The sequence below is a fragment of the Poecilia reticulata genome, linkage group LG10, assembly GCF_000633615.1.
Source record: "Poecilia reticulata strain Guanapo linkage group LG10, Guppy_female_1.0+MT, whole genome shotgun sequence".
Classification (NCBI taxonomy): Eukaryota; Metazoa; Chordata; class Actinopteri; order Cyprinodontiformes; family Poeciliidae; genus Poecilia; species Poecilia reticulata.
The window spans coordinates 16,371,944-16,393,106 of NC_024340.1; the positions used below are offsets into that span (position 1 = coordinate 16,371,944).

Sequence of the window (21,163 nt, forward strand, 5' to 3'; positions counted from 1 at the left end):
TCTAGAATCTGATACAGAACAACAGCAGCAAAAATCAAAATGGTGGATGTTAAAGATTAGGCATATGGCAAAGAGGGCTTCCAACCTCAAAGATCTGGAGCTGATATCCAAATATAAAATGTTGAAACACCAGTCGAATCATCCAAAATGTATTGGTACCATTAAAATTTGATCCACCCCATTTTTACCAATAGAACAGCAGCGAGTTTACTCCACAAGATTCAACCATCAATAAAATCAATATTTAAAGGGATTTGTAAAGGATGTACAGACTCTTCGTGTGAATAACAAGGTTCTGGTGTCTGGCAGTGGGTACATGCAGCAACAAACATGTAGGCTACATCCCCGTCTTTGCTAGCAGATAATAGCTACATTAGCTAAGCTAATTTTGCTAGTTCGGCAGTAAGCACTACATTTATCATAGTATTACAAAGAGGTGGGTAGAGTACTCAAAAATTGTAATCGATTAATAGTTGTGATGTACTTATATTATTTATAAGTTAGATAGAAACAAAGCTAGATGTAGTTCTAAACTAGGCTTTGTTGTTGTCATAGCAACTCCATAGCAACTGCCTGCTAAGATGGCTGTCAGTTTCAAAGTAACGTCACATGATAACTATGTACTGGTTAAACAATCAGCAACAACTTTATCAGTCATCGTTGTTTCAAAGTGTGACACTTTATTAAAATATACATTTTAATAAAGACGGAGCTTAGTCCAACCATTATATTAGCTGGTCATACAAATGCACAGTTTAAAACCTCAAACTATAACATCAAAAAAGAAAAAAAAAATCACAAAATATAATTTTAAATATTAAAAAACACAAAAAAATCATATATTTGCTGACATATTTTAAATTATTAAATATATCTTACAATTTTAAATTAAAAAAATTACACATTTCTGTGCATCTGTCAACCTGGTGTAGCTGCTCTGTAGAGACTGCATAGGGGTAACTTTTGAGTGCAAGTCTGCTGAGGAGTGCGGTGGGAGGAGACGCTCAGATGATGTGGAGCAGGGCGAAAACCAGAGCGATGAGCGTCAGGGAGGAGGAACAGACGGAGGCGGAGGATCCAGCCTCGGTGAAAGGCTGGGTGTTTCTCAGCATCCAGTCCTTCTCCTCCTGCAGCCCCTGCTTGTCCAGCTCCGGGCCCACCAGCCGACGAATCATCTCATAGTAATTATTCAGCCACTGCAGCTGGAGATGGAAATACACACATATATTATTAGAGGTGTTTCCACCCCTGATAGTCCTGTGGACTCGGTTTGATTGGAACCAAAACTGTTAAATTTTCAGCTGGTGCAGTTTGCTTTCACACTGCACTGCACCAAATCTTTTGAAAAACCAGTTCCCCTCCTCACCTGTGGTGGCGCTGCACCAAAAACTACTGAAGGAAACAACATGACAGCCTCTGAAGAAGACACTGAGTGAAACTTCCTTCTTCACAAAATGTAAACAAAAATGGAACGGCGTTGGATTTTAGCGGTTATAGGGTTTCTCTTATCTTTGGTAAAAGACCAAGAGACATTTCTCCCGCTAGCACTAGACTCTTGAGTTTGTTTTGGTTGTATTTACCCAGAATGCACTGCTCTGCTCTGGTCCAATTGGCATTTACATGTGTATTCAAGCTGCACAAGAGTTCACTTTTTTAATTTCCCAGGTACATAGTGCCATTATAGCACAATGAAGCCTCTGAAATTGGGCCTGTCTCTTTAAAAACTCCTGCTCTTTCTGAAACTCCACCTTCAGGAAGTCATCACATTTTTACCAGCATTTCACCGAGAAGTCGCTCAGCAGATGTGCAGTTCCATCAGATATTTGCTAATTGCTGCTGGCTAGTCTGAAGGAGCTGAGTGGGGCAGGGCTCCTCTGTGAGACGGAAGCGCAGAACCTTGAGCTTAACCCGTCTTGAAGGCGGAGCTTAGTCCAACCAGGCATTTTGCTGAGCTGAATGGTTGACATGTAGATTGAAGGATTTCCCAAACATTCATAAAAGAATAAAAATATACTCAGGCATATTTTTGATGAAGGAATAACATTGTAACATGATATGAAGCTAAAAAAGTTGGTTTTACATAATACTGCTCCGTTAAACAAACTGAGACCTAGATTTGTAGGCAGAGCAGGATTCGCTTTTTTGGTCCGAATTGGAGTTTGAAGGCACATTCATATCTCCCCTAATGAACCAGACTTTCTAAGAAAACAAACTAGAGTTCAATTAAAGAGGGCCACACTTTGGACACCCCTGAACTCAAACTACGGTCATACTGCAGGTAAGATACTCCCGACTCTTCACTACTCATCACAGCCCCAATTGAAGACTTCTCTCTCTCTATTTGAGTTAAAAATTTGACATGTTTGATCTAATCGTGGCACTGAATGGAGAGTGAAGTTACAAAGTGAATTTTTCATTGGGTATGCTGAAATATTTAAAAGCACTAATTCGCCGTTATGATTTATTTATTACTACTTGTGATTAAAAAAAAACTAAAACAGTTTAAAAATACATTTAACAAATACTAAAAGATGGGATTTAAGATACCTGATATTTCTGTAAGAACATATATCAGTTAAAACAATACATTAAAATATCTTAAAAAAAAGAAACACAAACACAGAAGTTTTCTTCACACGTGGTTTTGTTTTCTTTTGCGTTGTTTTGATCTCAGAGCTGCAGAGACGCTTCAACCACAAGAGTGAGAGGGGATTTTAGGAGGAAGCAAGAGCCAATGTTGCAGGAAGGGGGAAGACAGGGTCTGTGTCACACTATCGAATGTCCCAGAGGTATTTACAAATTAAAACAGGAAACTGCTGGCAGCACGTTATAGTTCATGAATCTGCATCTGCCTGGTGTTTTGTAATTGAGAGATCGCTTCTGCAAAAGATTCCTCACCTGTTTTGCACTGAGGAGTGAAGTGTCGATGAGTTTTCTGTCGTATGGGACCAGAGACACAGTGTCAAATGTCAGGAAGTTGTGCCCAAACTGAGAGACAGAAAGGTGCATTAGTGGTAAAGTTACTGTGAGAAACATTTTACCAATGATGCTTTCTGTTTGCTCTCTACCTTCGTATGAACCGGAACGGTCACAGCGATGTCTTCAATCCGAATACCAAAGTCATTTTCCTTGTAATATCCAGGTTCTGCAACCAAAAGGGAAACAGAAATAGATTTATATACATATAAAAAAGTGTTTAATCACTTAGAGGTATTTTCTGGCTTTGCATTTTAGCCACTCTGCAAAAGCACAAAATATTACCAACTAATTTTTGTTTAGTTTCTAGTGCAAATATCTTACAACACTTGAAATAAGTCCAAATAACATTTCAGCAAGAAACAGGAGATTATTTTATGTCATTAATTCCTTAATATTCATGAAAAAGCACTACTTCCACTGGCAGATTATTTAACTTACAACTTCAAAAAAATATCTTGTTACTAAGTATATTAATCTTCTGGTGGAACTAGTGCTTTTTAAATAAATATTAAGGAATTATTTACTTAAAAAAAGCTCCTATACCTTGCTAAAAAGTCACTTTTAGATTAGTTTTGTCTTATTTTAAGTAAACTAAGATTTTTGAACTAGAAATTAGAACAAATTTAGTTGGTAAGATTTTGTGTTTTTACAGTGTAGCAGCTTTTCTTAAGTAAATTACTCCTTGATATTTATTAAAAAGTACTATATTGATTAATATTGATTAGCAGATTATTTCACTTATAACAATACATTTTCCACGTTGTAAGTTAAATTATCTGCCATGGACACGATACTATTTTCACAATTGTTAAGAAATTATTGACTAAAAATAAGCTGTAATTTCTTGCTGAAAAGTTACTTATGTTGGGTTTGTCTTATTTCCAGTGTTTAAACATATTTGCAATAAAAACCAGACAGTCATACTTTGTAAGATTTTGTGTTTTTGCAGTGTACATGCTAAGTCGTTCCTTCATCAGCCATCTAGTTTTGCATGTAATCAGATTATCTTTGGTAATAAAATGTTCCTTGAACCTCCCTAGTTTCAGACATGTTTATACTTTATGAAGTGATTTTAGTTAAGTTCACTGGTGTCCACAAACAAACTGATTTATCCTGAGAGGTTGATGAATTTACAAAGAGCTCACCAATAGACGTGAACATGCCAGCTTTGAAGGGAATGTTGTTGCTCTGAAATCCAACCGGCCCTGGAAACACGTCGGAATAAAACATAAAATATTACAAATAAGGCAAGAAAAAAAGCAAAAGCAAACCTGCAAACACATCTGGTGTGACAACATTGTCATTCTGTTTCCTTAATAGAACCTGAATATTACTTTTTTTAACATCCTGGTATATTTTCCTGCAGTCTGAATAAATTGTTTCTTTAAGGAGTGACTGAAATAGGGCAGAAAAATCATCACTCCTTCTGAAAAGGCTCTGCTTGGAGCAGTTTTAGGGTTTTCTTAGTTTAGTTAGAGAAACAAACAGGACAGCTGCTTAGTTTTTCTCCACTCTGTCTGTGACAGAATAATCATCTCTACATTTTATGCATTTCTCAGCATTTTTTTCACATAGAACCAAGTTGGATTAAATAGCTTTTTTCACCTAAGACTTCTAAATTTTTATTTACTCTGGTTATCTTTGTATTATAATATAATTTATATAATTATCTAAAATATTTACCAGGAACAAATGAAGCAAAAGCAGAGGAAATGTCTGGGGTAGGGGAGGTAAATACTTTGTGACAGCGCTTTAATGTTCTCCTTTGTTACCGTCACACTGTGGCGTATTTGCTTCAGCTGCTGTGGGCATCGATGATGTAAACCACATCACAAGTGGTTGAATTGCAAAATGAAATGTTTGTTCACATGCATGTTGTTTGCCAGGTTTTGTAAGGCTAAACTAAACCCCCAGCTACTCAACTTAATGCAAACTCTCTGAGATTTAGTAATCAAATTAGATTTATTTGAATATATATTAGCGTTTCTGTTTCTCTGTGGCAGCAAGTATTTAAAGGGAACCTATTCAGATGTTTTTGTGCTTCCATTTGGGTTTCTACAGCTTTTAAAAACAGGCCAGGGGATAAAAAAAGAAAACGTATTAACCTGTTGCCTTTTTGAGGCAGTAAGTTAATGTTTTCAGTGTTTGGAAAACGAGCAGTTTCAAAAACCTTCCAAATGTTAAGCCGTATTCCACACTGCACCGTTACCTAGCAACCACAGCCCAGCCCAGCCCAGTTACCTAGCAACACGAGCTGAACCCCAGCATGTTTCAGCTGGTTCTATCACTGTATGCCCTGTGTAATGTAAGTCAACAAGAAAACAAGAGTTTTATTGTTGGCTTACATCCAGAAACCACTTTTGGAATTTTTGTTCAATTCAAGTAAAATTCAAAAATACTTTATTTATCCAAAAGGGAAAATAATTGTTGTTGTAACTCATTAATTCAAAGTCTTCAAACAGTTAGTTTAGGCAGTGATGGCTGTTGGCAGGAAATATCTCTTGTAGTGGTCTGTATTACAGTTGGTTGTACAGGAGGCTCCACTTCTGATTTTCAAAGATGTACGGCTGTATAACAGCACATCTGTTTGAAGTCATTTTCACAAACGTTTAGTCGGGCGGCGTGGCAACCAGCAGCTTGTTTGGATTTAAAGCGACAGGACGCCCAAACGCAGCTCCTTATGAAAGGAGATCAAAATAAGCAGAACTGAGAAAACTAAACCCTCATTATCAGAATGAATTATAAGGATGATTTTATGCAAAAAATGTATGAAAGTGTTTTGTATTGACTTTAGACCAAACCTGTTCAAGGAAGCATAACAGGTCACCTTTAAAAATCTAAATGAAAACCTTACACTCATGAACTCCAAAGTAGTTTCCCACTCCATGACCGGTGCCGTGGCCGTAGTTCAGGCCCACCTCCCACAGAGCCCGGCGCCCCAGCATCTCTATGCGCACCCCTGTCGAGACACAAGAGGCCTCTTACAGAGCAGAAAGCAAACATCCTGCTGCGGAAGCAGGACTGCAATCTTCTCAACATGATGTGGATGGAGGAAGAGAGCTCTCTAGTGGCGACATAAAAACGCATTTCAGGGATGGGGAAGAGCAAATCCAGAGTTTCACACTCACCGCTTGTCCCTGATGGAAAAACAGTTTGAGATATTTCAATGTTTCCCATGAGAACTCGAGTGAACGCCTCCTGTCAGAAGAAAAACACGTTTCAAAGACAAAGACAAAAAAATGACACTTGACCTACTTTATTCATTTGAGTGGAAACTGTTGACAAATTTGAATTTAGTTAACTAGAGAAAAATGAGTTGAATTTAAATTTTTAGTTGTCAGAGTGACATAATTTGTACATTATGAGTGAAAAATGCTAAATAAGTTCACTGAATGTACGCATACTACAGCAAGCTGACAAAACGTATCGCTAGTTCAGTTAGCTTCTCTGCAAAAACACAAAATCTTACTAAGTAATTATAGTTTCTAATGCAAACAGCTTAGTTAACTTGAAGACAAGTATAACTTATAAGTAACTTTTTAACAATATATAGGAGCATATTTAAGTCAATAACTCTTTAATATTGGTTTAAAAGTACCAGTTCCATTGCCAGATTGGTTCACTTATAAAAAGGGAAGAATGTCTTGTTATAAGTGAAATAATCTACTAGTGGAAATAGTACTTTGTCATCAATATTAAATATTTATTTACTTAAATAAGCTCCTATATCTTGCCAAAAAGTTACTTATAAGTTACTTTTGTATTATTTCAAGTGCACTTGAATCTAGATAAAAATACTTGGTAAGACTTTGTGTTTTTGCAGTGTACATAATTAAATTAAGTCAGCTATGCAAATGAAATGAGTATCTAATCTTCATTTTGTAGAGTAACATGGAACTCATTGAAAAGAAAAAATATGTTAAGTCAATGATTAATTTTTTTGAGTGCAATAAGAGGCTATTTAATGTAAATGTCACCTTCTGCATGTCTGTGGGCGTCCCCCAGTGAACCGTGCGGGTGATGTCAGTGGTCCCGTCTCTGAGAGTAGTGAGAAACGCCGTGACTCATTTTCTGCTCACGAGACGTGAAGTGAAACTGGAGGAGAGCAGATTTACTCACAGATACTGACCGCCGGAGTCAACCAAGAACATCTCCTCAACTGTCAGCCTCCTGCTGGTTCCTTCTGACGGGCTGAAAGACAAAACTGGAACTGATACCGCTGAAATATACAACTGTTTACACTGTTAAAATACTATAGAAATGTTGTTAAAAACGGCTTTTAATAAGAAAGGAAAACACATCCCCATCGTTGTTTTCTCTAGAAACTCCTACGCATTCACACTCGCATTGAGTTCTGAAAACGTTTATAAACGAAGAATTTTTCTTTTTAATTGTTTTTTGACATCAGAGCAGTTGGTTGTTTGTCCGTTATACTTTCAGGTGGTTTAACAGAAAAGGTAAATTTAGCTGCCAGACGAAATGTTTGACTTTATTACTGAGACAAGCTGAACATGGTGAAGTTAAACAATGTAAAGTGTGAAATCAGTCGTCAACTAAAAACTGTAAGAGGTTCTCATATGACCAGCTGCATATTTTCCCCTTTTTGTCACACTGTAACCACAAACTGGAAATATATTTTAGTAGTATTTATGTGACAGTAGTCCATATTTGTGAAGTTGAAGGAAAAGGATTTACATATTTACAAAAAAAAAAAAAAGCAACATCCTATTTGGTGAAACATCAACACAGTCAGAGCAGCATTAACAGAGCTGAGTAGAAATTAGTTACATTTACTTGAGTAACGTTTTTGAAAAAAAAAACTTTTAGGAGTATTTTTACTAAGTTGTACTTTTACTTGAGTAACTTTATTATGAAGTATTTCTATTCTTACTTGAGTAAAATGTCTGGATTTTCTACCCACTGAAGGAAAAACAAACATGTTTTAACCAGAAATTCACCAGACAGACACAGACCTGCAGTTTTAGTTTAAGTTTTATAATTTTATATTAAAAGAAACTGATTAGGGAAAATTTTATTTTGCCTGATTTTGTTACTTATATAAATCATTGTAGATGCATCCCGTGCTACAAACGATCAATCATTCACTAAAACAATGCTATTTTATTGAATTTTACTAACTAAAATGTTTATTTGTTCTTATTTAAAAGGGAATTGAATATTTATTTGCATATTTTAGTGTATTTCTAATACTGTATTCAATATATGTTGTTACTTATATTAATTTAAATTATTCAAATAGTTGTTGTAGATGCTGAGGGCTGCTAAAAGAGGTTCAATGAAAAATATGCTGAATGTTTTTTCCCTGATTAATCAACTATTCCTTGACTTATATTTAAGTGTTTTGAGGGTGATATTGCTACGTATCAGAAAATAAATCGCCACTGCAAGTTTTTAATGTTTTCTCCCTATTTAAAAGATAAATAGTTTTTTGACATTCAAAACCGTCTCGTTATAAAAACTTTGAGCATTTTAAGAAGAAGGGCCTCGTTAAAACAGAAGACGTGAGTTTGTCTCACCTGTAGTGGGCCAGAGCAGCGTTCGGTCCGCTTGCAGAGATCGTCTCAAAGCTCGGGCCTCGGTTGTCCTTCTGTTTGCTGCAACGTTTATATCAGCTGTGACTCCAAAGTTTTATGAATACTTTATTAATACTGCAGATTAAAGTTGTGGATTCACAGTTCAAACAAGGCGTTTATATATACTAACATGTAAGAATACTTCCTTCTTTTCTGTTTGACATTAAATCAGACTGAACTTTTCTGTTTTGGTTAGAAACATTTTATTTCAGCTTTGTTAAATCACAGAATAATGAGAAAGCTTTTCATATACAATATTTTGTTATTTAGCAAAAGGAAATAATTATGGAAATCCTGATTAAACCTCCATCAGGCCTCATTCTGTGAGCTAAAGGACAAACTGACCACTTTTACTCACTTCCTTTCTTCTCCTGCTACTCTCCAGCTTGTATTATTTGCTGTTATTTCAACTGTTAGCTTTATGTTTTATCTAATTATTATTTTCATCTCCATATAAACTACATATAATCTGGCATTCAGTTTGGCTGTGATGCTTTTATGAAGATAGAAAGTACTAATGATTGATAGGATTAATATGGATGTCTGTGTGATTAAAAGGAGACCTATTATGTTTCCTTGAAAAGATTAGGATAAATCTAAGGGCGATACAAAATATGTTCATTACATATTTGCACAAAATCATTCTTAGATAATGAGATTTTCATCTGTTCTATTGATTTTCTTTCAGAAAGATGTTTTAGGGCTTCTTGTTTAAATTTAAATAATCAGCTGCTGGCCAACTCAACGTTTACACTCAGGTGAAAATGGCTGCAAACAGATGCGCAATTATACAGCCGTACATCTTTGAAGAGCAGAAGTGGAGCCTCCTGCACAGCCAACAACAATGGAGTAATTGGTTTCTGGGTGATAAGTCAAAAACAAAACACTTTTTTTTCCCAGCAGCCATTGTACAACGCGTAAAACCAGTTGACCAAACATACTGGAGCATCACTGTGGTTGCATAAAATGTGACTTAACTATCTTATAGCTCATTTTCCAGACACCAAAAAACAAGAACTGGGTGATGTTTGAAGCTGTTGGGCTGTTTTGAGAAGCACTTCAGACTTAAATGGAAGTACACAAAAGAGCTAAACGCAAACTTTCCATAATAGTTCTTCTTTAAATTGAAACATCTTTGTGTAAAGTGAATAAAGATAACATTTGCTGTGGATTGGAGCTATATAATAAACTGAACGTAATTGAAAAGTTTACGTTGGTTTAAGCTAAGACTCTTCTTCTGTAAACATCTGGTTGTAACTCAGTTTGTTGACTCACCTGCGACAGTGGTTTACATATTCTGCAGCTCTCAGCTCGGTCACGTTCCCTGCTGGGACGACCTTTTCCAGCCACATCAGCAGCTGGATGACAGCAACCGCATCTCTCACCTGAACAAAGTTAAAAGATAAAAGTAAAAGTTTGGGTTTGTTTTTTTCAGGTGGTAAATATGAATCTGTCTGCATTTGGGACGTACATGAGCTTCCCTCAGTATTCGTTCCTCAGTCTCGTCTTTCACAGCTTTAGTTGTCAACACAGGAGAATAGGAGGATGTAATTAGTTTCTCCTATATTAGACAAACAAACAGTCATTAATATAAAACATTTCCTTCAAATGAGCAGAACCTTTTGAAATGATCTGCATACCTGAGGTGTTATGAGCTCATAAAGAGCGTAGTTTGTGTATTCTGTGCCAATCCACACTTTAACGTCGGACTGAGCGACGTAGGCCGTCAGATTCTGACGAACAGAGTCATAACTCTTCAGCTGCACGCAGAGTGACCCGGTACAGGACGCGCTCAGGTACGCCTTCAGCTCCTCAGTCACTCTGTTTGTGTGGACAAACAGCCTGCAGGAGGACAAACAGCAACATGCTCGTATGCACACTGTTTTGTTGGGTCTGTCTTGGAATACTTGAAAAATATGCATGTTATTGTTTAAATGCAGAAATTTCATTATTGCACACAATGCTGTAGGGCATAAAGGTGACTCTATGCCATCCGAAGCCGCGATGCTGCGGAAAAACAACTCAGTTAACTAAATGAGACCTGGAGACGTTGGTATTATTCATTTAGTGCAGTGCGCCACAGGAAAGGGAAAAATAACGCAGAAAAACCGCTAAAGAACAACTCAAAACCAACTGTCGACTCGTTGCCATGGTAACTAACAACAATGCCGCTAATGTGTCAGGATTCAACACCAAAAAACAGTCAAACATTTCCTACATAAAGAACAGAACATTCAGTCTGGTACAGTTTTGTGTTTTTAGTCTTGATGTGTATTTTGTGATGATTGATAAGTGATCGCTGTGGTAGATTAGCTACCTCTGCTATAGCTAACGTAACACAGCTGTGACTGATTAGCTACTTTAAACTCAATCTACTGATGTCAGAGTTGGTGTTTAGGTCGCCTTTTTTTTTTTTTTTTTTTTTTTTAACCAAAACACTGAATCCTGCAGCACATCTACATGTTAGCATAACTGAGTTACTTCCCTCTCCCATGCTATTTTTAATTAAAGCTTTATTTAGCTGTGACAGTGTCAGCAACTAGTAGCAAAGCACTGCGTCCCCTTTACTTTTATATATCAGGCGTATATTTAAGATTTAGTGTGTTATGTTGATAACTCGACAGCTAAAACCAATGCTAGTCATGGCCTATTGCAGGAAGCTGGGGATCTCATGACATCACGCTGCAACGTGTCTATAAATAATTAGTTGTTCAAAAAATAGATATAAACAGTGAGTGACTGACCAGATCTCATCTAAAGTTAGAAGTGTGTAGGAGTAGAAGAAAGGATTGTAGGGAATGTCGGTTCCACGTAAATTAAAGAGCCCTGAAAAACAAAAACGAACATCATCACTGACTTTGATTTCTTTCTGTTATTATGATTTATGAGTTTAAAAAAGCACCAGTTTTTGCTCACATGCTGTTTCATCCAGAGCTGAGAGCAGAAGAGCTGTGGGTTGGTATGGATTGGTCCCCATCAGACTCCGTATCTGCTCCACCTTATCCTGCCACGTCCTTTCTGAGAGACCAAACATTTTACATTAAAGGGACAGTAATACGTGTTTTTCAGCCATTTTATACCACAATCAAGTTACTATGTTACCTTCAGTTGTTATATGACTTAAAAGAAATTTGACTTTGTAACTTAACACCTTGAAATTGGACCAGTCAAAGTCTAAACTTAAATCAAACCAAGAATCTTTGGTAATACTTAAAATTAATGAACGAAAAAAAAGAGTTTTATTGAGTTTTGAAAAGTGAAACTCTCTACAGCTGGTAGACAAATCCAACATAAGACATACAGCTGTAAATGCATTTCAGGTGATATTTTCAGGTAATCCCACTGAAATATAATGAAAATGTGAAAACCTTGAATCAGTATGTATGATTCATTCTGTGTCAAATGATAACTAAAATAATCTCAACCCCAATCTGCTCAGGGATTCTTTACTTTCTGAAACTTGAGAAAATCAGGACTTTACTTCACGTCTCCTGAGTAATTTACACACACTTGTGTTAAACACTACAACCAACATTCACTCTATAGCAATTTAGCTGAAATTATTATTTACTTGCTTACTTATATTTTTCTCTATTCTTAAGTGAATTTGTGTATTAACTTTTGCCAGGTTGCTCTTGACAGTTGGTGGTTACCATAGCAACCAGTAACTGACAAATCGCCCTCCCTCCCTCCCTCCCTTTTTTCTGTTGCTGTCAAAAATGTATAAATAATTTTATTTGAAAATTGGTGGGTTGTTTTGCTCTTTATGTTACCTTACTGTTAGTGGAGGCTGCTTTTCTGCTTTTTGAGTACATGCTTTTGTTATACAGTTTCTTTTATCTGTATAATATCATAGTAGTTTCATGATTTTACCATTTGTTAAAAACTAAATAAAGTTTTGGAAAAAGAAAACACTGCTAAAGATGAAGAAAACTGGCTCAGTTGGGTTAACGGTTTTTAATTTAATCAATCTAAATACATTTTCCTGTAAATGCAGTTTATCTTCTGAGAACAAAAACACATTTGTGTGTTTTTGTTCCTCCCTGCTTGTTTGACATTCAAGTCATCTTCTTGTTCTTCATCACTTAATGGACTCTATCCAGTCTGCCAAGAATATAAGAGCCACCTTATCCCGACTGTCAGGATAAGGAAGAGCATGCATCATTCTGTGCGTGCTCTTAAAGCCATGCAAAGAATGATTGTTCCAGTTAAATGTACAGACCATTAGGTTTATGGTGCCCTCCATTTGGTCCATTTTTCTAATCTGCAGCCATAAAGCCTAATAAGACCAACACTGAGACAACTTCCTGGCTTCTCCAGTCCTTCTGAGTTAGTGTTCGATCTGCCAGCCAACCGTAGAAACACAAACACAGACTTTATGGCTGTTTGAAGACTTACGTATGACTCTATCAGGCAGACGGGTGAGGCTGTCTGCTGGGGCTTGAGGTCTGTCTTTCCACACCTGGTCGACCAGGTTGACAGGAATGGACTTTAGGATTCGATTGCTGGACTCCAGACTCATGGCGTAGTTCTCCTGTGTCTCTAATGGAGCAAATTACAGGAAAAAACGGCCATTAAACAGAATCAATCTCAAGTAAACAGTCCGGATGGCGTCTGGTCTGGGGTCCCTTTCAATATTTTCCATCTATTTGGTGCTTTATTGCTGTTAAAACGGACTAACAGCTGAGGTAAATAGGGTGAAAACTCACTGAGGGAGAAGAGGAAGGGGTCAAAACCGATGTTGCCTCCTGCTGGTACCTCTGAGATGAGCCACTCCGCCACACTGATGACGGAAACTGCAACAACCAAGCAAACATTTATCACTGCCATCACAAAATATGGACAAAAACTAATGCAGTGTATGGCAAAGAGTCATCATTAAATGAAATTCTGCAGATTAGTCTTAAAGTAAATCAAATCACCACTTTCAGCTTGATAAGGACTAAAAAATTAACTTTCTTTCTTCAATGTACATATATGTATAACTAATATGTAGAAATTAATGTAGAAATATTAACTGGACTGCACAAAGTAAGCATTTTTGTAAGCATAACAAAAATGCTTACACTATAAAATTCTCACATTCTCACACTATAAAATTAAAATGTATTATGTTCCCTTGCGTTTTTCTTAAATTCTATCATTTTGTTTTGAATTTCTGCCACATTGGTACACTATATTGATCTACTGGTATTTATTAGTTGTTTCTCATCCAAGAAATACTCAATTTGGAGGAATAAAATCTGTCTATGATTGGCTGGAAGAATGGTTAATTTACAAACTCTTTAAGTTTGTAAATGTAAGATGGTATTGGCCTTCTTGGTGTTCCATACACGAGTCGAAGGAGCGTTAGAGTGGATGTCTGGATACTTTTTCACAAAGTATCCGATACATTTCTATAAGTGTGTCAAATATTCTGCGTGAATTAAGTTTTTTCACCATAATTCTGTAATTTTTTTTATTTCAATGAGCAATGTGCTGCAGCTAGTTGTTAGCAATGGCAACTAGTTGTTAGCAAAATTGGTGCATATTAGTACAGCTATTTGCGCATTAGCATGAATGGTAACTATTAATAGTTACAACTGCTTTATGTTAATGCTACTCATTAGCACAAAGGCTAATGAGTAGCACAAATGAGGACTAGCTTGTAGATAATGGTAGTTATCTTCTAGCATACAGTAATTAGTCATTAGTAATGCTAGTAATAAGTTTAAAAAACAATTAACAATGCTAACAGGCTACTAACAAGCTATTAGTTGTGCTAATTAGCAATGCTAATAATTCCTGCATTACAATTTCACCACTTTCTACAAACTCAGTTTACTGAGACTTTCTGGTTAGTTTTTAAAAACATAAAAAATTATAATTTTCTTTTTCTTTTTCACACAAAATCAAAGTCTTCAGTGACTTTGTTTCTATCTCCCAGCTCTGGAATATGTTGTTCATGAGTTGTCTAATTGTCAAATTTAAGTTTCCAGCAAATGTTTAATAACATCTAGGACTTTTAGTTTTGTTTAAAAAACACACCACAACAATTTAAAAGAAATGCATGTGTGCAGCGCTGCCATGACAGCGAGGCGCGGTACAGTCACCCATACCGTCTTTCTGCAGCTCCCAGTTGCAGTCCATCTGTCTCTCAGCTTGGACCCAGTAGCGGCTGTCTGTCCACAGAGCCGCCTTGGTCTGAGTGACGACGGCAGTGCCTGGAAAAAAGAGGGGCAACAGCTGCACTATGAGGTGGTCAGTGTCTGATTACCTAAAACTATAAATATCAGCTTTACACTGTATGTGAAAAACTATCGTTAAGCTCTTTCAATGTAAGTTACCAGGTCCCAGATATTCTTGAAGTATTAATTATCCCTCCATACATCCAAAATTCTTCAAGACGGTTCACTTTTGTGTCAAACACGACATCAAGATACTTGAACTGTTCGGCCTGCAATTTTCTGGCCTTTAGAGGTGACATATGATGCCTCCTTGAACGGGTTATGATAGGCCTATGGGCATCACAACACGTCACATTTTTTGGACAAAATGATTCCTAAATAATGAGATTTTAGTTTGGTCAGTTCTGACTATTTTGAGCTGTTTTAGGGCCTCTGCCACTTTAAATCCAAATTAGCAGCGGCTGGCCACGCCCATAATTCAACATTTACACTCGCGTATGAATATGCCTGCAAACAGATGTGCAATTATACAACCATATATCTTTGAAAAGCATCAGTAAAGCCTCCTGCACAACCAACAATAATGCAGCAAGTGGTTTCTGAATGGTAAGTCAACAACAAAACTCTTGTTTTTTCCTGTAGCCATTGTTTTCCTGTAGCCGCAGGAAATGTGTTGGAACTCAGCTTGGGTTGTAACGACGCAGCGCCCACTGATTATGACTCAACAATGGGGAGGCTTTTGAAACAGCTTGTTTTCTAGATACCAAAAACATTCACCTACTGCCAAAAACAGCTGGGTGGTGTTTTTAAACCTTTGAGCTGTTTTTATAAGCAGCAGCATAAAAACATGCAAAATATGAATTTTACATAATAGGTTTTCTTTAAACTGTGCCATCTTTGGGATTTTGCAAGGGATTAGCAAAAGAAATGGGAAACTGTCTTTGTAACAGGCGGCAAGTCTAAATTGATGTGCAGAGATGACAGTGGTTAAATTACTTTTTTATGCCGTATTGATGAATTTTACACGGCTTAGGAAAGAAACTAATTGGAAATGGTTGGAAGAAACTAATTGGAAATGGCTGAAAAAAACAGTCAAAGCTCATAGAAAAACTCTAAACAAAATATGACTTTTTAAATATGTGCCTGAAAAACATAGAAATGAAGTATAGCATTCATTTTCCAACTTCATAAAGTAGAACTTACTAGTACCAAGTTGGATCCTCAGTTTGTCTTCACTGCATTAAATCTTTTAGAAAATGTTGGAAACATTTGTCCGAGTTGACATGACAACTTCACTAAGTTGTTGCAGAATTGATTATCGTAAATCCACAACTCAAATCCCCTGTTTCACCAGAAGCTGAACTCTGAACTTGTGGTGAAACGCCAAACGGACCGTAGATCGCTCAGAAGCGGGAAGTTGACTACAACGCAGGGCATTCTGGGTAAATACAGCCAGAACAAACGCGCTAGATAGAAGGAGAACCAGCTTCTGGTCTCCTTCCAAAGGCAAAATAGAAATCCTACAACTGCTAAATTCTGACGCTACTTTTAGTTTATATTTCGTGAAGAAGGAAGTTGCGGTCAGTGCCTTCTTCTGAGGTTTTGTGTTGTTTCTTTAGTCGTTCTTGGTGCAGCGCCATCACAGGTGAGGCGGGGAACAGGGTCGTTTGACGGTGCTGGGTGAAAACAGCACAAGAGGTGGGTGGAGAACCCAAAAATTGTACTCAAGCAAGAGTAGCACTACTTAAACATTATTTTACTCAAGTAAGAGTGAAAAGTCTGTCCAAGAAATTACTCAAGTAAGACTAAAAAAGTATTTGATCAAAACATCAACCATTTAAAATTATGTGAACATTTTTGATATTTTAAAACAAAAATAAAAACAACTCAAATGAGTAATAAAAAAATAACAAAATCAAGCAAGATAATTTTATTTCCAGTTTCTTTCAGTAAAAAACTTATGAAACTGACAAAAACTGCAGGTGTTTGTCTGTGTCTGGTAAGTTTTTGGTTAAAACATGTTTGTTTTTCTTTCAGTGGAGATTCCAGAAATTTTACTCAGGTAAGAGTAGAAATACTTCATAATAAAACTCCTCAAGTAAAAGTAAAGAGCTCAGGGCAGTGAAAATACTCCTAGAAGTAATTGATTAAATGTAACTAGTTACCACCCAACTCTGCGAACAGCACCAGCTTAAAATGTAACATGTGTTGTAATTTTGAACCCCAATTGAACTCGAAGCCCCAGAACATTAAAAAAAACCCTGATTCTGATTTATTGACACATGGAGAGATAAAAACATGCTTGTTGTTTATGCCAAATTTTGACTTTGCCATCTGACTGCTGCAACAAAAATCAAAGCCCATTAAAACAGGCAACGGTTTTACAAGCTGCAGTTCCAACGAGCCTCATGTTTCCTTTCTAACTAACTTTCAGCTCATTCTCCTTTGACATTTAATGTCAACAGGGCATTTTTGGTCCAAATAACCACCTCTCACCGGATATTTTCTTTGTTTCAGGCATGTTTCTGTATGTCTGAGGGATGATTGTGCTTTAAATTACGCTGGTATTATATCAGCAGATTGTGACATATTCAAACAAGCCCATCTGGCACCAACAACCGGGCTGCAATTTGTGATAAAAAGCAACAGAACAGATGTACCAAATAAAGTGGTGAGATCATATTTAATTCAGTACCAGCAGCCGAAATAAACTCATTTCCCCCACATTTTTGTACAGCTTTGCAGCGGCGTGTTCAGGTTTAAACCTCAATTTACTGTAGACCTGATACGACTAATTTAATTAATCACGATTAATCAATTATTTAAATAATCGCCAACTGATTTAGTAATTGATTAATGGTTAACGTAACTATACAGACTCAAAAAGGCAATTTACTGAATTAACAACATACATTCAGAGGAGTAATTAAGCCAAAACTGTACAAAAATATCTCCATTTTACATTTAGGTTAAAAAATAACATCTCTGTCTGTAAATATCTCCTACCCAGAAGACCTGAAGTGGCAAGTTTAGCTTCACCTGGTTAACAAATCTTAATAAGCATCTGTTGTTATCCAATTATTAATCAATTAAAATGAAAATCAATCACCAGATCAGCCCTTCACTGTATTGATGTGAAGCAGAAAGTTGTTGATGTTGATGCAACCTTTGCTACAAATGATCGAGCATTCACTAAAGCAAAGCTGTTATCGTATTTTAGGCAATAAAATGTTTATTTTCTTATTTTAAAAAGTAATCAAATTAGTTATTTATTTGCATGTGTAGGAAAAATATGCAGAATTTGCCAATTTTTTTAATTTGATTAATCAATTAATTGTCAAAATAATCGATTAATTGATTACTAAAATAGTCGTTACTTGCAGTCCTGGTTTACTGTCATTTCTTTCCATATATATCAAATTAGTAAAAGCCTCTTCTATGACCAGCTGCTCTTATGGGCCTGATAAATCAGCAGTCAGGTTGCTCTGCGAGGACAGTCACCATGAATGAGAGGACGCAATTAAACAGCGGGTGAAAGCACTGAAAACAAAATGAACGACCAGTTGGTGAGGATGTGGGATGAAAGCAGAGCAGATGTGGAGGAGGATGAAGAAGAGGAGGAGGAGGAGGATTGTACCTGCAGAGCCTGTAAAACCAGTCATAAAGGCCATCCTGGCGTCACGTGGGGCGATGTATTCACTCTGGCAGAAAAAAAAACAAGCTGCAAATTACAACCACACAAATGCAAACAAGGATTTTAAACCCAGATGGATTAATTATGACAGCCGGCAGATGTACCAGGTGAGCATCAGTGCCAGGAATGATGTAGGCAGAGACATTCAGGGGCAGCATTTGGGCTCGCAGCTCCTGCAGCTGGATAGAAGTATTTACTGCTGTGCTGGGGAGATACTGCAACAAACCGACAGGAAGAACGATGAGGCGCTCGCAAAGCAAGGAGGAAACCTCCACATGTCATTAAACCCAGCAAGCTGCTGAATTATCTCCTTCTCTATCATCCTCTGTAATCATTAACGCTGGGTGAATCCACTGAGGGCAAAGTTGTAACTACTGATGGTTTTATGAAAAACTAGTTTATTGTTTATTGCTGAGTCTCACCGGTGGAGTCAGAGAGCAGTTCCTCTCGGTTCGTTCATATGCAGCGGCGCAGAAAAGATGGCCTGAAAGTACATGAAAACAGAGCAAGAAGAAAATTACAAATCATGAGTCAAAAGCAGCTCCAAACAATTAGATCAGCATCAACTTAAAGAGTCTCAGTGTTTCAGCTGTTTTACAGTTTTCTGGAAGTTTGTTCCAGATTTGTGTTGCAGAGAGGTTTGTTTCTGTGCAGATAACGAGTCAAAGCTGAAAATTTACAGGCACAAAAAGTCAGAATAAATGGAAATCAAAGTGCAATTCTGCAAGCAACTAACACATTTTCAGTTATCTATTTGTTCAGACGCAGCGGCTCGAAAAGATGAAATGCAAGAACATGAAGAAGGAGAAAAAAGACAGAAAAAGTTACAAATGTAACTTACTCTGCTAAATTGTGTCTTTTAAGCATCCCTATCAATCAATCAAGCAGATTTCAGCAACAACGAGTGCTTTACATCATAAAAACACAAAATAAAAAGTCGCCAATTGAGAAACCAGAAACAAACATTACATTTAGTTGAATTTCATCATCAAAATCATCAATACACATCAAATACATCAGTAAATACTCCACTGATTGTGGCTCAAAAGCAGCTCTCAACAAAACTATTCTTAGCGTTGATTTAAGGAAACTCAGTGTTTCAGCTGTTCTGCAGTTTTCTATAAGTTTGTTCCAGATTTGCGGTGCGTAGAGGTTTGCATCTGTGCAGACGAGTCAAAGCTGAAGATTCATGAGCACAAAAAGTCAGATCAAGGAAAATCAAACTGCAATTCTGCAGGACAACTCAACATTTTTCTGAAACTGTGAACCTGTTTCAGGCGCTCTAACATTACAGCAGCAGGATAGAAGACAAACTCTTTACCGGTCAGTGCCACCGCAGAAGCCGCCCACAGCCACGCAGAGGAAAGCATCTTCAGCTGCACGCTGCTCTCAGACTGCCGGCCGACCTGATGTGCATGCAGGTTATGTGACGAGGAGCGCCGGGCGATGTTGTGAGCAACTGTGAGTGTGTGTGTGCGTGTGTGCATGTGTGTGTGTGTGTAGAGCCGCCCTCTCTCTCCCTCCTCCTGCTCCTCCTCTTCCTCACCACCACTCACTATCTGCTCTGCCTGTGGCCCTTCCTGGTAGGAATCATAAGCAGTGAGCGGATAGAACAACTCTGTGCTGTGTCACTGTGACCGATCATCATCCAGTTCAAATGTTTCCCAAATGTTTTCCCTTTACATGTTTACATGTATGAAAACACACAATGTTTTCTTTTTGGTCATGCAGGAGAACCAAAATTATATATTTTTATGTTAATTATCTATATAATGAGAGAGAATTTTTAAATTTCTTCAAAATAAGAAGTTTACGTACATTTGTTGTGTTTTCATAAATTACAATGCTCTTTAAAGCTGCAGCTTGTAACTTTAATAAAAAATATATTTTTTATTATTTGTTGAATCTCTTTATGTTGTGACAGTAAAATAAGAGACAGATAAACTATATTTAAAAAAAATGTAGCTTCCATGAATTCTCCCAGTGCTAATTAGAAACAACCAATCAGAGCCAGGAGGCGGGGCTTAGCGCTGTCAATCACTACTCTAAGGTTAGTGAGCACGACTATCGATGAAGACAGATAAAGGGTTTTTCTGTAACAGTAAGTTGCTTCTCCACTATTAACACATTTAGCAGCACACATACATACATAAGGTTGATTGACAGCCTTATGTATGAACATAAGGCTGTACGTATATACATACTCCATACATGAACATAAGGCCTTATTATACATACATATTATACATACAGCCTTATGTTCATACATAAGGCTGTACAGGCTGTATGTATGAACATAAGGCTCCTAGCTCTGATTGGTTGTTTTGGTCAGGCGGTGCGTTACTTTAGACAGCAACGGTAGCTCAGAAGGAGAAAGATATTTTCACAGATTATCTGACTCGTCACGACATGATAACAGTTTTAACAAATATGTATAAAATATGTTTTTTATTAAAGTTTCATCATGCCAAACTGATATGTTTTGGCTTTACATCATGTAATAATGTTCTTCTCTCATCAAAACATACCTGGAGCTTTGCTCTGATTATTTCATCCATGTTTGAAAAACAATTTAATCTCCATGGCAACCGTCAGAAACTAAGAGTTTAGTCTCTGATGGCCTCCAGACAGTTCCTCCAGGCAGTTCCTAAGGCACTTCCTCCAGACAGTTCCTCCAGGTAGTTTTTCCAGACAGTTCCTAAGGTAGTTCCTCCAGACAGTTTTTCCGG

The 21,163-nt window shown here is 37.1% G+C and overlaps 1 protein-coding gene across 2 annotated transcripts; it reads right to left on the reverse strand.

Moving 5' to 3' along the window:
• Positions 1-659: 659 nt before the first annotated feature.
• xpnpep2 (X-prolyl aminopeptidase (aminopeptidase P) 2, membrane-bound) lies at positions 660-19,883 on the reverse strand. 2 transcript variants are annotated; one of them, XM_008420648.2, is made up of 21 exons: positions 19,756-19,883; positions 18,857-18,918; positions 18,539-18,649; positions 18,378-18,441; positions 14,672-14,776; positions 13,283-13,369; positions 12,972-13,115; positions 11,490-11,591; positions 11,318-11,399; positions 10,214-10,415; positions 10,045-10,134; positions 9,849-9,958; positions 8,517-8,594; positions 7,099-7,170; positions 6,957-7,017; positions 6,108-6,177; positions 5,834-5,938; positions 4,125-4,184; positions 3,069-3,145; positions 2,899-2,988; positions 660-1,202 (listed from the first exon to the last, which is right to left on the reverse strand). In XM_008420648.2, exons 1-21 carry the CDS (start codon positions 19,802-19,804, stop codon positions 1,005-1,007), a joined length of 2,019 nt encoding a protein of 672 aa, XP_008418870.1. In that variant the 5' UTR covers positions 19,805-19,883; the 3' UTR covers positions 660-1,004. The 2 variants fall into 2 exon arrangements, with proteins under 2 accessions (XP_008418870.1, XP_008418872.1); XM_008420650.2 differs by lacking the exons at positions 18,378-18,441; positions 18,539-18,649; positions 18,857-18,918; positions 19,756-19,883 and adding an exon at positions 15,944-16,117.
• Between the last annotated feature and the right edge of the window lie 1,280 nt (positions 19,884-21,163).

Bases quoted from the DNA above. Each gene is read 5' to 3' on its own strand.
- xpnpep2 (XM_008420648.2), bottom strand. From the start codon at position 19,804: ATGCTTTCCTCTGCGTGGCTGTGGGCGGCTTCTGCGGTGGCACTGACC. The intron at 13,370-14,671 runs GTATGGGTGACT...TGGTTGTTGCAG, and splicing joins CTGGGAGCTGCAGAAAGACG to TTTCCGTCATCAGTGTGGCG. The intron at 4,185-5,833 runs GTAAGGTTTTCA...ACGTGTTTCCAG, and splicing joins CTACTTTGGAGTTCATGAGT to GGCCGGTTGGATTTCAGAGC.